Raw genomic sequence first — 13,857 nt, forward strand, 5'->3', positions numbered from 1 at the left:
CGCTTCCTCCCCCCCAATTATCATGATCCCAATTCTGCCTTGTGGACCTGGTTAGACCAGAGGATGCACAGCGGTGCAGTAGGGATCTGGAAACACAGGGAATCTAGGATGGATGAACCCCTCAGGGCCAGCGGTGAGAGTGGCGACACCGGGAGGGAAGGGGGTGTAGAAAGGGAGAACCGATCTTGAGGATCTACATATAACCTCCTCTCTGGGGGATGGGCAACAGGAAAGTGGGTGAGGGGAGATGCTGGGCAGAGTAAGATAAGATAAAATAATAAGTTATAAACTATTAAGGGTTCATGGGGGAGGGGGGAGGGGGAAGGAAGGGGGAATGTAAAAAAAGGAAAATGAGCTGATTCCAGGAACCCAAGTGGAAGGCGAATTTTGAGAATGACGAGGGCAACGAATGTATAAGGGTGCTTTATTCAATTGATTTACGCATGGATTGTGGTAAGAGTTGTATGAGCCCCAATAAAATGATTTATTAAAAATAGAAACAAATGGACACAAAAACAAAAGAAAAAAAAAGAAAGTGATAGTTAATGTAACAGCATGCTTCCATAATATATAAGGAATTATCCTTACAACTGAACACCTTCTAGATGTCAAAAAAAACCAACAACCACCAACCCCAAACTCACTGCCATCCAGTGGATTTTGACTCACAACGACACTAGAGGACAGAGCAAACTGCCTCTGTGGGTTTCTGAGACTGTCCCTCTTTATGGGTGTAGAAAGCCTCATCTTTCTCCCAAGGAACGTCTAATAGTTTTGAACCAATGGCCTTTCGGTTAGCAGTCCAAAGGGTAATCACTCTACCTCCAGCGCTCCTTTTTCTAAATGGCAAGTCCTTACTAATTTAATTTGTGTCCTTAAATTCCGCGACCCAGCTCTATCTTCCACTGCATGAGTGAGGCGCCTCAGTTGCCTTCTAGACTGGCAACGCTTGACTATGTAGCAGTCTGGCTTGTTTTTATTAAAATACATTTCTAACATGAGCGTTAATATTCTTTCTACATTTGTGCTAAGGTTGGATGGATGGAAAACCCGTGTCCGGCATCAATAATCACAGCCACTGCGGACACATGCAATGCCCTGGAAAGCATGTGATGGATGGGCCCCTCATGAGGACTCTCGAGTTTGAGACTGCCTTTTGTTCCCTTGGCTGGACCCGAAGGAATATTATCCTAATCCTAGTAGATCTAATAGGCGTCTATTTTTATGTCCATTTGCTGTCTGATCACCTCTGAACTGGGAGTCCTTTGAGATATGAGCAGACAAAGCCCCCTTTCAGCAAAAGAAGCTTCCAGGGGGTCAAAAGAGGGAAAGGGTCCATCAAAGAGAGCCATAAGGGGGATGGGCACTCAAGAGCGGGGGGTGGGGTGGGGTGGATGGGCACTCAAGAGCGGGGGGGATGGGCACTCAAGAGCAGGGGGGGTGGAGCATGAGCTTTCCAAGGATCACGTACGCCAATTAGAACCTATGGAGGGCATAGGGTATGTACATCCATAGGGGAAACAAGGGTGACAGGTGGAGGACAACTGTACCTACCTAGAGGCCTGCTTTCTTCTAAGCAGTGCTCGTAGACACGGCCGCACTTGGAGTTTCCAGGCTGTGTGAACAACAGATCGCAAAACATTTACAAAGACAGCACATGCTCATTAGCTTCAAACCGAGAAGGGGGAAAAACCCCAAATAAACCAAAACTCCGACGAGTGCTCCTAAGAGAGTGGTCCACTGTCTGCCACACAAAGGGTCTCGCGCCGTAAGAAAGGGGGTGGGAAGCTCGCCCTCTTGTCCTGAGGCACTACTGGGCAGCTGCAATGAGAGAGCCTGGCTGTGGGCCTCGCAGGGGTGGGCGGCTGCCCGTGTCAGGCTTGAGGGTTACTGCTTCTACTTCAAAGGTCACATTCCAGGACTCAATCCAAGTCTCAACCAGAAAGCCGGGATTTCCGGGACACTTGTGCAGATGTTGGCCAAGCAGCAAATGCCGATGTAGCTGTGAATTGGCAGGTTAGAGCCCTGACTTTAGAGGCTTCTCATTCCTTGAGAAGTTCATCCAATCAAAGGCTCCCCTCCACCGCTCCTTTACATTAGGCCTCTTGGGTGAGGGAATGACACTGTCGATGCTGTAGATTCCAGATGACTGAGGCAGTTTTCAGGGGAACTGGACAGAATCCCATGGGAGGCAGGGAAGGGGCTTCAACACTTCAACCTGGCAAGTGAACATCAGACCTTAGAAAGTGGCCACCTTCTTGGAAGGTGAGGGCGTGGCCTCAAAAGGCACGGTGGCATCTCGGCCTTGGAGAAGAAGCTGCTATGGAATCCAGAGCATGAGAAAGGCAAAAAGGGTGTGGCTTAGGGAAAAGAACGGGAGTTCTGACCAAGATGAAGACTCTAGTGAGAGTCCAGGAGAAGACCGTGAGCTCAGCCTTGGATGTGAATGAGCAGTGGAGTGTGGTGTGGCAGGACAGCTGGAGAGGGCAGCAAGGGCGGAAGACAGTGAAGCTCAAGGACGATGCGCAGAGGGGAGATGCGACCCAAGGGCAGAGCTTTGGGTAGGACTTTCAGGATCGTAAGGTGGGGGCACTGGTTTGTGGGGTCAGGAATGGAAGGATACACGCTATAAGAAGAGCAGGTGCAACTTACTTTGAAATGTATCAAAAATAAGATGGATGGATATGGGTATGATCGATGGCTATGTGGGAGGTGGGTGTGAGATCAAACAAATATAGCAAAACGCTAACTGCAGAATCCAGAGGATGTCTATGCTTCTCGGTGGATGTGGAAATATTCATAATACAATCTTAGGGGAACTGAGGTCGAAAGAAATATCACAGTTAGCGAAGGAGGGTGAGATTCACAGGATAGAAATGTTTTGGAAGTCAAGGGAAGAAGTCTCAAAAAGGAGAGGCAGCCAACCGGTGTTAAATGCTGTAGGATAGAGGAATCTTAGAAAGGGAATAGTGTGGCCAAGTGCGTCATTGGTTATTATTGTAAAAAAAATAATTTCTATCAAGTTGTCCAGATAAGTTGAGATTTTAGAAGTATAATGTGGAAGTGAAAGTGGAGGGAGAGAGAGGGGGGAAATAGAAGATGAAATGGAGGTGAAATGCTTCATGGGGTTGTTGGTGTCTACGTTTATGTCCAGGCAGAAGGGAAAGACCAGTAGAAAGAGAGAGACTGAGGTTGAGGCAGACACTGAAGGACAGACAATGACAGAGAGGGGCAGGGTGGGACCAGACCAGGAGCACAAGGGAAAGGCCAGCTTTGGATTCGGTAGCAAAAAGAAAAAAGAGGAAAGAGGGGGGAAATGAGGAGCTGATATCAAGGGCTCAAGTAGAAAGCAAATGTTTTGAGAATGATGATGGCAATAAATGTACGAATGTGCTTGACACAATGGATGGATGGATGGATGGATGGATGGATGGATGGATGGGTGGGTGGATGGATGGTGATAAGAGTTGTACGAGCCCCCAATAAAATGATTTTTTTTTAAAAGCAAAGTGAACTTGAAGACAGAGAAGAGTGAAGTTGAAGGTGCCGTGTTGGACCGGGAGTCTTCCCAGTGAAGTGAGGCTGAGGTTACTGCTGAGACTGAGCCTGGGAAATGGGGAGTTAAAACGATCTAGTCCAGCTTCTGCCAACAATTCACTCGGGGCCCCTGTAGTTGAGGAAGACGAGACTTTCTCTGAGCTAGCTTTGGGAAACCTTCAAGTGAAGCACGCACGATACGGGCAGCGGCAGACCATCACCTACCAAGTAGCACAACCTCTCACACCGTATTGGGCAGTAAGCCATGTGCTCGGTGGTTTGAACTTTCATCCGCACATCGGAAACACCGCCTGTAGGAGGAGGCTTCCCTGGGATTTCATTGTAATACTTGTGATCTTCTGTCTCCTCGGCATGGCCGTCCACATGCACCTCCTCGCTGTAAGGGGAAAAAGCAAAAAGAGTCCTCAGAGGCTGGGCTCGGGAATTGAAGCGCTGCGGGGGCTCCTGAGGGATCAGGACCATGCAACTCATCAGAGGACCTTGTGCCTTCCTGGTTTAAGTTTCGACTGCGGCTGAAGCTATGTCAACAGCTGGATGGAGGCAACCAGATGGCGGTGTTGTTTCGCTTTCCTTAGACAAGGAAAGTTGGGTGAGCCAGCAACAAGTGCCAAGGGTGATGTGTCAGGGTCTCTCCTTGGTGATAAAAATAGAACAACGCCTGAAGGGCCAGCCCTTCTTGATCACCCCATCTAGGATTTGTTTTGCTCTAAGAAAATTTTGATATCGTTCTTAGGGTCAAAGGTCTAACGTTGTTTAGTAAATCAAGTTGAGAAGCAAAAGAAAGAGCACGTGAGAAAAGTATGGCCAGCCATCTCCTCGGCACAAATCTGGAGGGCGGTATGGGATTCCTAAAGAAATATTAGAACCATGTGTGGCAAGTGGGGTAGATTTTTGTAAACATGCAATTGTTTTAAAATCAAAACAGAGAAGTAAAACAAATGGCCTTGGCCTTCCAAATTGGAATCAGGAAGAATTTCTTATGAAAAAGACCGAATCAAGTCTTTGGGGATTCAACTGCTTCCACGGACAACCCACACAGTTCTGTTGGGTTCATTACATGTCAACAAAAACGTGGCAGGAAGATGTAACCGTTGTCCTGGGAAAACTTCAACATCAAGGCATTCTGAACACGCTCTGTCCTTGGCTCCCCTGGACCAGCTTGGAAAAGGGAAGTTCCAAACCCAGCGTTTGTTGATGCACCAAGTAACAAATTAGGAGGGGATTATTTTTAAAGGGCCTTTGAGTTTGCTTTGTCTGTGTGAATTGTGGAACCCAGAGTCCTCCTGGCCTGCCACACATGGTGGAGGCCTACAGACCAGAAACGCAGACCTCCTGTGTGTTAGGCCAAATAAGCGTCTCCCTAGCTCTCCTGCAGGGGTCCTCAAACTTTTTAAACAGGGGGCCGGACTATAGTTTAAAAAAAAACAAAACTATGAACAAAGTCCTATGCACATTGCACATATCTTATTTTGAAGTAAAAAAACAAATGGGGCAAAAACACTCAGCAAGCCAGCTAAATGGCCTCAGCGGGCCGCATGTGGCCCGCGGGCCGTAGTTTGAGGATGCCTGTGAGTTCCACTCGCTGCCACAGTTGGGTTGGCACTGGTCTACTGACTGCAGAACAACTAGGCCTAACAGGAATTCCTGCTGTAGACATTTGAGCCCTGTCCTTGCACTCTTTGTTCATCATTTTTCTGTCTCTAATGGATCTGTAACGGGCCTGGGGACTGAAAGAAAGCTGGGAAACTGGTTAATGGTTATTATATTATGAAGCTACTTCATTCATTCACAGCTCAGTGTAACATGAGAGAAACAGGGCCATTCCCTTCTGGTTAGTGTCTCTTGTAATCCCATTATAGAGTAAAAGAAAATATCTGGATGACAATGAATGGAAGAAAGAGAGTTTCACTATTGTCTGGTACCCAAATTATGCCCGTTTGTAAAGGGGGGGAGTGGGGATGACTAATTCCATTAGTCCATTTTACAAATGCCTCCGTGATTTACAAAGAAAGCCAAAATATAACAAGTTAAGTCATTAGGGAACTCTTGGCTGACCTTTCACAGGAAGTAGTCAAAGAAGGATTTTTCAAGTACTGCTTAAACCGGAGTTCAAAAGCTTGCCCTATGGTACTTATGACATCTTGAGCCATTCCGTTGCGGCATTCCAGTATGTGACAGGCTGCAAGGGGACATACAAAAGCCATCGTTATTTATAACACATTTCCCATAAGAGAGAACGATACAAAATCCAAGTACCTTCAAAACATGAACTGGTAACCGAGTACAAGGGAAACAGGTTGACAAGCTGTCTGCAACTCTGAGATGGTATGAAATATCCTTCCCACTTGATATGAATTGAAAGAGAAGAAACGCATTCATATTTGCTATCTGCGTATCTCAAAGCACAAGTTTTGGTCTCAAGACAAGCATTCAGGGCCCACATCTGGGTAGGAGTGGACTGCTCTTGAGCAAGTATGTGGCTAAGGGGCCGTGCTAGTTGTAGAATTCAGTAAAACACAAGATGCTTAGGGCAGCCATCTGATTGGAAGACAGCATTCGAGGTCTTGCCTTTGCGCGGTACATTGCAGAGGGTGGGAAAAAAGCGCTGACTTGCCAAGCCAAAAGAGATACCGGAAATTCAATTAGAGGGGAAGTTGCTGGTAAAGAGAGGAGTTTTAACATAATACCCTTTCTTTTGGCAGCCCCTGTGCCCTAACCTTACAACCTGGCGACAGTCAATTCATGATCAGTATAGTCACCCAGGTCTTTGAAACCCCAGACGAATGATCTCCAACATGTATCAAAAACCAAGATGTCCCCCAATACAACAGCACCTCGCCCTGCTAAACAGTCATTGCAGGATACCCATCTTCCCGACATGATCACTGAAGACAGCCATGTGTGTAAGCAAATGTGGTGAAGAAAGCTGATGGTGCCCGGCTATCAAAAAGATATAGCGTCTGTGGTCTTAAAGGCTTGAAGGCAAATAAGCGGCCATCTAGCTCAGAAGCAACAAAGCCCACAGAGAAGAATCACACGGCCTAAGTGAATACAAGGTGTTGAATGGACCATGTAGCAGATACAAAGGAACAAAAACAATCATTGGGTGATCACCTTCCTCACATAATCGCTGAAGACGAAAGTGTGCATAAGCAAGTGTGGTGAAGAAGGCGGATGGTGCCCGGCTACTGAGAGATATAGCATCTGGGGACTTAAAGGCTTGAAAGCAATCAAGCGGCCATCTAGCCCAGAAGCAACCGAGCCCACACGGAAGCAGCACACCAACATAGGTGACCGTGAAGGACAGAGGAGACCAGGTCTCCAACAACAAAGGTGGGGTGGTGGTGAGAATCACATCACCGTGAAAGAGGGGGAGTGCGTGATGGGGACCCAATGCCCATCTGTAGACACCTGGACACCCCTTCCAGAGGGGTAGTGTGGAGATGGGCCACTCAGGGTTCAGTGTAGCAACAATGAAACTCAAAACCTTCCTCTAGTTCCTGAACGCTTCCTCCCCTCCCAATCATCATGACCCCAATTCTACCTTGCCTTGCGGACCTGGTTATACCAGAGGATGTACAGCAGTGCAGTGGGAATCTGGAGGCACAGGGAATCTAGGACAGATGAACCCCTCAACACCAGCAGTGGGAGTGGCGACACCAGGAGGGAAGGGGGTGTAGAAAGGGAGAACCGATCTCAGAGATCTATGTGTAACCTCCTCTCTGGGAGATGGGCAATGGGGAGGTGGGTGAGGGGAGACGCCGGGGAGTGTAAGATAAGATATAATAATTATTTATAAACTATCAAGGGACCAGGGGTAGGATCGGGGAGGGAGGGGGATGGGGGGAAAAAAGGGAAACCGAGCTGATTCCAGGAACCCAAGTGGAAGGTGAATTATGAGAATGACGAGTGCAACGAATGTATAAGGGTGCTTTGCTCAATTGATGTATGTACAGACTGTGATAAGAGCCTTATGAGCCCCAATAAAAAGATTTTTAAAAATAATAATAAAAATAAAGAAGACCTAAGGAGGAAAAAAAAAACCAAGATGGTGTGACCGTGTCATGATCAGACGACACTAAAGCTTTCATGAGATGCAGTCTCTGACCAGCAGTGACTAGGAAGGTGATCACTTCAAATGCAAAATAGACAAATAGACAAAATAGACAAGTAGACATGGGTGAGGGACGTGTTCTCAGCGAATATCTGCTAAATGAAGCAGCAAGTCTGCTGCTGTTGTGTAAGATGTTGGAACTAGGTTGGGAGATGAAAAATTTACCTCCCCGCCACATTTAACATTCTTGCCTCGGTTTGGGGGAGCTTTGCAATTCTAATGATTTCATTGAAATTGAAGTTCCAAGTAGGACGATTGAGAAGCTTCCTAAGGATGATTTCAAGATATAGAGTCTTGCGATCTCATTGAAGTAAGCCTCGTGAAGAATTTTTAAAGGAAAAAAAAAACATACCGGCTTGTATAGCCTGAAGAACTAAGCGATGGTGATAGGGCTGATGATGGTGACAGGGCTGATGATGGTGCCAGGGCTGATGATGGTGCCAGGGCTGATGATGGTGCCAGGGCTGATGATGGTGCCAGGGCTGATGATGGTGCCAGGGCTGATGATGGTGACAGGGCTGCTGATGGTGACAGGGCTGCTGATGGTGACAGGGCTGATGATGGTGCCAGGGCTGCTGATGGTGACAGGGCTGATGATGGTGCCAGGGCTGATGATGGTGACAGGGCTGATGATGGTGCCAGGGCTGATGATGGTGCCAGGGCTGATGATGGTGACAGGGCTGATGATGGTGCCAGGGCTGCTGATGGTGACAGGGCTGATGATGGTGCCAGGGCTGATGATGGTGCCAGGGCTGATGATGGTGACAGGGCTGATGATGGTGCCAGGGCTGATGATGGTGACAGGGCTGATGATGGTGACAGGGCTGCTGATGGTGACAGGGCTGATGATGGTGCCAGGGCTGCTGATGGTGACAGGGCTGATGATGGTGACAGGGCTGCTGATGGTGACAGGGCTGATGATGGTGACAGGGCTGCTGATGGTTTCAGGTACGCACGGATGTTGTCAGATTGTCAGCTCGTCCCTGAGCCAAGAGGAAAATTGGGGAGGGGACTGTGTGTTCAGTGTTGAAACTTCCCCTGAAATGTGTCGCCAAAGGGGATACCCCAGCAGAGGGAGAACGCTGTCTTTGTGGAGTGATTTAGTTGGGTTGTACCTGGGCAGCGTGACTGTGTGCTTCCCCATGTCTTGGAAAGGATTGCGTATTTAAGAGAGGTGATCATTTTGCTTCACAATGATTATGGATTATGGATTTGTTTAAGAGATGCTCACTCGTTCTTATATGATAGAATGTGTATAATAGTGATACTGAAGTTGTTAACAGGGCTCATAACACAGACCCACAACCATGAAAACATTTTATCTTGGTGTCTAGGTTTTCAGGCCGGTTCGTGTGGTTATCTGAGCTCCGATTCAGAAAACTGCATTGGATAGCCTCATCAGCTTTAGTTTCTTAAATATGCTGCTCCATTATCTCTTCAGCTGTAGAGTATAATGAAGTTATACTAGTTTATTCATTTATCATCCTAATTTAGCATATGATCATGATTGAGACAGAATAAGACAAAAAATGACAGAATAAGACAAAAAAGGTGAAAGGTATTAAGGGACTCCTAAGGGAAGCTGTATGTGGACGCATGGTGACTGGCTGGTGGCACTTTGAGCTAATGACAAGGTCAGTGGTTCGAACACAGCAGTCACTACTGCCTTTCAAAGATGGAAAGGCTTGGAAACCCAAAGGGACAGTTCCGCTCTGTCCTCCAGGGTGGCTCTGCGTGAGAACCGATGCGATGGCAGTGAGTTTTACTTTTGGGTACGGGAGACTGTGTGATAAATACAGAGACTGCAAGTGGGATCCTGCAGAGCCAGAGCACAGCTTGAGCAGAGGGGGAAGGAGAACGGAGAGTGGGAAAGGAGCATCCATGGAAGGTGGGAGGGCCATGGAGAGTGCTGACAGATGATAGCACTCTTGAGAGATAGCAATTTTCATAAATATTTTGAAGATCTAAATTTTTCTTCAAAGTATGCAGTAAACATTTCAGAAAACATTTTCATACACGTTTCAGAGGGGAAGCTGACTCCATGCGTCATGTCGTTATAACATTTCTAACTAAAAAAAATCTCTAACTTTTAAGAGTGTCCATGGATGGAGAAGTTGTGTCATCATATAACAAGGCTGGGATATTTTAATTTTAATAAAGGAGTCTGAACTCTATCAGACCCATTTTGGGCTTTGGAACATTTGAATCTCTATTGATTGAACCAAACACAGTTAGTCAATTATAACTCATAACAACCCTATAGGACAGAATGGAACGTAAAAAGCTTTAAAGACTTTTATTCCAGTTTCAATTTGACTGTTATTTAAAGAATATATATCTCTGTACATTTAAGGTAACTGTGTGTGTGTGCATGTGCACGCTTACAGATATATAAATGTGATGGTGGTGATAAAATAAAATAAGGCTAAGTTGTCAGATCCCCCCCCCCAAAAGTTAGAAATTTCATGATGAAGCTTGGAGTCAACTTCACCACTAAAACATTTATTAATATGTGTTCTGAAATGTTTACCGCATAATTTACCATTTTTTCATAAGGCTTTCCCTTGAAAGAATGTCTTTGGATTCTGAAATGAACTTAGGAATTAATTCTGCTTTGAAAACCTAATTCGGACTATTTATAAATGTACAACCTTTATCTCAAAGGAAAATATTGGGCCAATCTCCAGACTGACATTTTATATTGCCCCCCTGCTCCCTCTTTTTGTGTGTCTATAGACAGTACAGTGACCCACATATAGAAAAGGTTTATGAAATATTTGTGGAATTAATACATAATGATTTCCCAGAGACATGTAAATGGTTCTGTGATGAGAAATTGTTGATTTTTTTGCGGGGGACCTACATGAAAACCCCCAAACGGAAATGATAATTAAAGAACTTTTTATTGATCCTTTTTTTTCCATTCGGCGTTTTATTCGTTTCGATGCATTACATCCCTAGAAAAAGAAGCCCAGGATTTTCCCTCCTGTGTGTTTCCGCCTGGCTTCCTCGTGGTCCATGATGCCGGCGGAGGTCGTCAGCACGATGAAACTGAACTGCCGGGAAGGGAGCAGGTTGTTCTGCCACTTTTCTAGATCTTTGAGCTGCACATCAAATCTAGGGCTGATCACTCCGCACTTGTTTAATCTGCCCGTGAGGGTCACTACAATTTTCCCAGCTCTGTGGTCATCAGTGATTTCAAATTCACCAACGTAGCCGTGCTTCATCATCACAGTTAGAAACCGGACAATGACCTTGGAGCATGGCCTAATAAGAACCTGGCGTTTGCCTCTCTCCTCGGCATTATTGATGCTCTTGAGAGCGTCGGCCAGGACGTTCATGCGCACCATGATGGCGGCATGGAAAGATGGCGGAAAGAGGAAGGCTTTATTGATTCTTAAGAAGAAGAATTAGCAGTGTTGAGGGATAAAGATGGTGAAGGGCGAAGAAAGGCGGGGAAATTCAAGCAATAAAAATCAGGAAAGTTAAGCTGGGCTTTCATTTGGTGAGACAAGAAAGGAAGGCTGTTGTAAGGATTTGGGTGGGAAGAACGAAGAAAAGATTCTAATCTAAGATCAAAGTCCATCCCATCCCACCACCTGGGAGACCCACTTCAAAGTCCTTCCCTGTGGAAAGAGGGCGGGTACAAGTGGACAGGGAAATTTCTTCGGGACAAATCCTATCTTTCCTCTCTCACACGGTAGCTCAAATTCCTGAGTACCAGGCAAGGTATGTGGGCACACGGCTTGAATTAATCCCCCAAACCACCCAAACTACCCATCAACCAACGTCTTTCCCTTCACACACACCTCTAACACCTTTCGCTTAGTTCAGCTCTTCTGATTGTGTCCACAGGCTCTTGTTCTGAGGTTTGAACACAGTCCCTGGACCAATTCTACAAACGAAATTTCTCGGTAACCCTGTGATGCCCATACTAACTCCCTCCAGAGGACACACAGAATCAAATCAGTGACGCCGGTCTAACAGCTGGCCCTGTGCAGAGGTGTGGTCAGAGCACACCTGCCCACCACACACGTTCCCAGGGCGCGACTGCGGCCCCTCCAGGACAGGCTGCCTGTAAAAAATGTCCTTGGCCCTTTTCCAGGCTAGTTCAGGCCGGGATTGGGCTTAGGCCTTAAACATACAAATATGTCCATTTCCCAGTTTTAGACTCATTTCCAAATGCACGGCTAAACAGCTAGCTTGGTCAGGAATGCCCCAATCTTCATCTAATGGGAAGGGAGACAGCTATAGTAAAAGACTCAATTGGCAAATGTTAAAAATAATAATAATAATAAAATGCAAAAAATTATAAAAGACTCAATTGCCAAGAGGGACTGTGACCTTTCAGTCATGGGCTAGCTCAGCGTGAAGGCCTGAGCTTTGATCTCCTACTGAATCAGATACAGATCTGGGCTCTCTATGTTCCCCTTTGTACCCAGATAAACACACAGTTCCACCCTGAGGCATCCGGTACTGTACAGGATTTCACAGAATCTTGGATGCACATTCTCTGGGTTTATTTTTTAATTTGGTTCCCTAATTGGGCAACTCTAGACAAGAGACGGGGAACTAGGCTTTTTTTTTTAATTTTTTATTTATTTATTTTTTTTTTGGAACTAGGCTTATAGAATAAAATGGAGGAACAAGCCCTCCTTTGCTAGCGTTGTATTTGTTTTTCACAGGTGAGGTTTGTTTGGGCTTGGTATTGGAGGGTCGTTGTTATTGGAAAACTCCCCAAACCAAACTCTCTGTCACCCAGTCGAGGAAGCTGCGCAGTAGGACAGGACAGAGGGCCCTGGGGAGTGTCCAAGAGTGTAGCAGAAAGCCTGTATCTTTCCTTCACCCGCACAGGAAACCAGAAATTCACAAATTCAGTTTCTCGACTGGACCACCAGAGGGTGCTGTGGGATCAAGGCCGAAGTCTCCCTAGTTTAGGAAGCAGCAGCCCGTAGGTGCCCCCCATGCCCCAAGGGCACCCCTGCCAGGTCTTGGCTGCTCTTCTCTAGGTAGTGTCCTCCTGCATGCATGCTCATCGCTCCCGCCCAGGCCGGTGCCCTTTTCTCCACACTCGTGAGTTCAGTGCCTTGCACACGAGGATGTCATTAACAGTTAGTTGTGTTCCTGGAAGTCGTGCCCATAGCTCTGGACAGAAATTACAGCCAAAGGGCTCGGGTGAGTGGAAAAGACTTTACCACTGTGGGGTGTGCAGGTCAGGGCTCTGTTGAGAACACTGTGAGTTCTCACATAGAGACCCTCTAACCAAGATAAACAAACGAGGAGGAGGGGGCAGGAAAGGGGGAAATAAACAATGGAGGTGTTAACTGTTCTTTGATCCAAGAAGATCTCCCAATGTTTTTAAGCCAGCCATCTACTCAATAATCCCTTTTCCCCCAAGAGGAAAGAAATTCAGGACCAGAGAGGGAAAGAAGCGAGTCTTGGCTGAGTTAGACCTCCCAAATGCACCAGCAGGAAAAATAGACACTGTTTCATTATCCCGAATGGGGGGAGCTGAGTTCCCAACACTGTGTCTTTCTTTCTTTTTGCTTTAAAGAGACGAATTTTATTTTCTCACGGTTCTGGGTCCAAATCAGGGTCCTACTTTCTGATATATGCCAACAATCCTTGGCATCTCTCGGTGTTCCGTGTTGTTTCTTGGGCTTTGTCGTCCCTCTGGGTATGTCTCTAGGTATATTCGGTTCCTCTTTTTTAAAAAATGATTTTATTTTATTGGGCCTCTTGAAACTATTATCACAATCCATACATATATCAATTTTTGTCAAACACATCTGTACATATGTTGTCATCATCTTTTTCAAAACATTTTCTTTCTACCTGAGCCCCTGGCATCAGCTCCTCATCCCCCCTCTCCCTCCCCCATTCCCCCTGGATAATTCATACATTTTTTTCATGTTTTACACCAACTGCTGTCTCATTTCACCCACTTTTCTACTATCCATCCCCCTGGGATGGGGTCATATGTCAAACACTGTGAGCAGTTCTTTCCCCCCTCCCCCAACCCTTACCCTTACCCTCCTAGTATCGCTGTTTCCCTTATTGGTTCTATCTGTTCTGGATTCCCTGCCAAACACCATTTCTTGAAGAGCCTCTTCTTTCCTACTGAATGGACGTAGCACCTTGATAAAATTCAATTGGCCATAGATGTGTGGATTTTCTTCTTGACC

The 13,857-nt window shown here is 46.3% G+C and overlaps 2 protein-coding genes across 2 annotated transcripts in view; both read right to left on the minus strand.

The window, feature by feature from the left end:
* SHC4 (SHC adaptor protein 4) overlaps window positions 1–13,857 on the minus strand; it is a 151,181-nt gene that overhangs the window by 17,939 nt on the left and 119,385 nt on the right. The window contains exons 7-9 of the mRNA XM_075530971.1: window positions 5,614–5,737; window positions 3,763–3,934; window positions 1,555–1,615 (exon numbers count right to left, since the gene is read on the minus strand). Coding sequence (XP_075387086.1) covers window positions 1,555–1,615; window positions 3,763–3,934; window positions 5,614–5,737 — 357 coding nt within the window. The remainder of the gene's footprint in view (window positions 1–1,554; window positions 1,616–3,762; window positions 3,935–5,613; window positions 5,738–13,857) is intronic.
* LOC142425742 (small ribosomal subunit protein uS8-like) lies at window positions 10,595–11,294 on the minus strand. The gene has a single exon (XM_075531076.1). It carries the CDS (start codon window positions 11,020–11,022, stop codon window positions 10,630–10,632), a length of 393 nt encoding a protein of 130 aa, XP_075387191.1. The 5' UTR covers window positions 11,023–11,294; the 3' UTR covers window positions 10,595–10,629.

Source organism: Tenrec ecaudatus, chromosome 14, assembly GCF_050624435.1.
Source record: "Tenrec ecaudatus isolate mTenEca1 chromosome 14, mTenEca1.hap1, whole genome shotgun sequence".
NCBI classification, from domain to species: Eukaryota; Metazoa; Chordata; class Mammalia; order Afrosoricida; family Tenrecidae; genus Tenrec; species Tenrec ecaudatus.

Coding starts and splice junctions, on each gene's coding strand:
- LOC142425742 (XM_075531076.1), bottom strand. CDS start 11,022: ATGGTGCGCATGAACGTCCTGGCCGACGCTCTCAAGAGCATCAATAAT.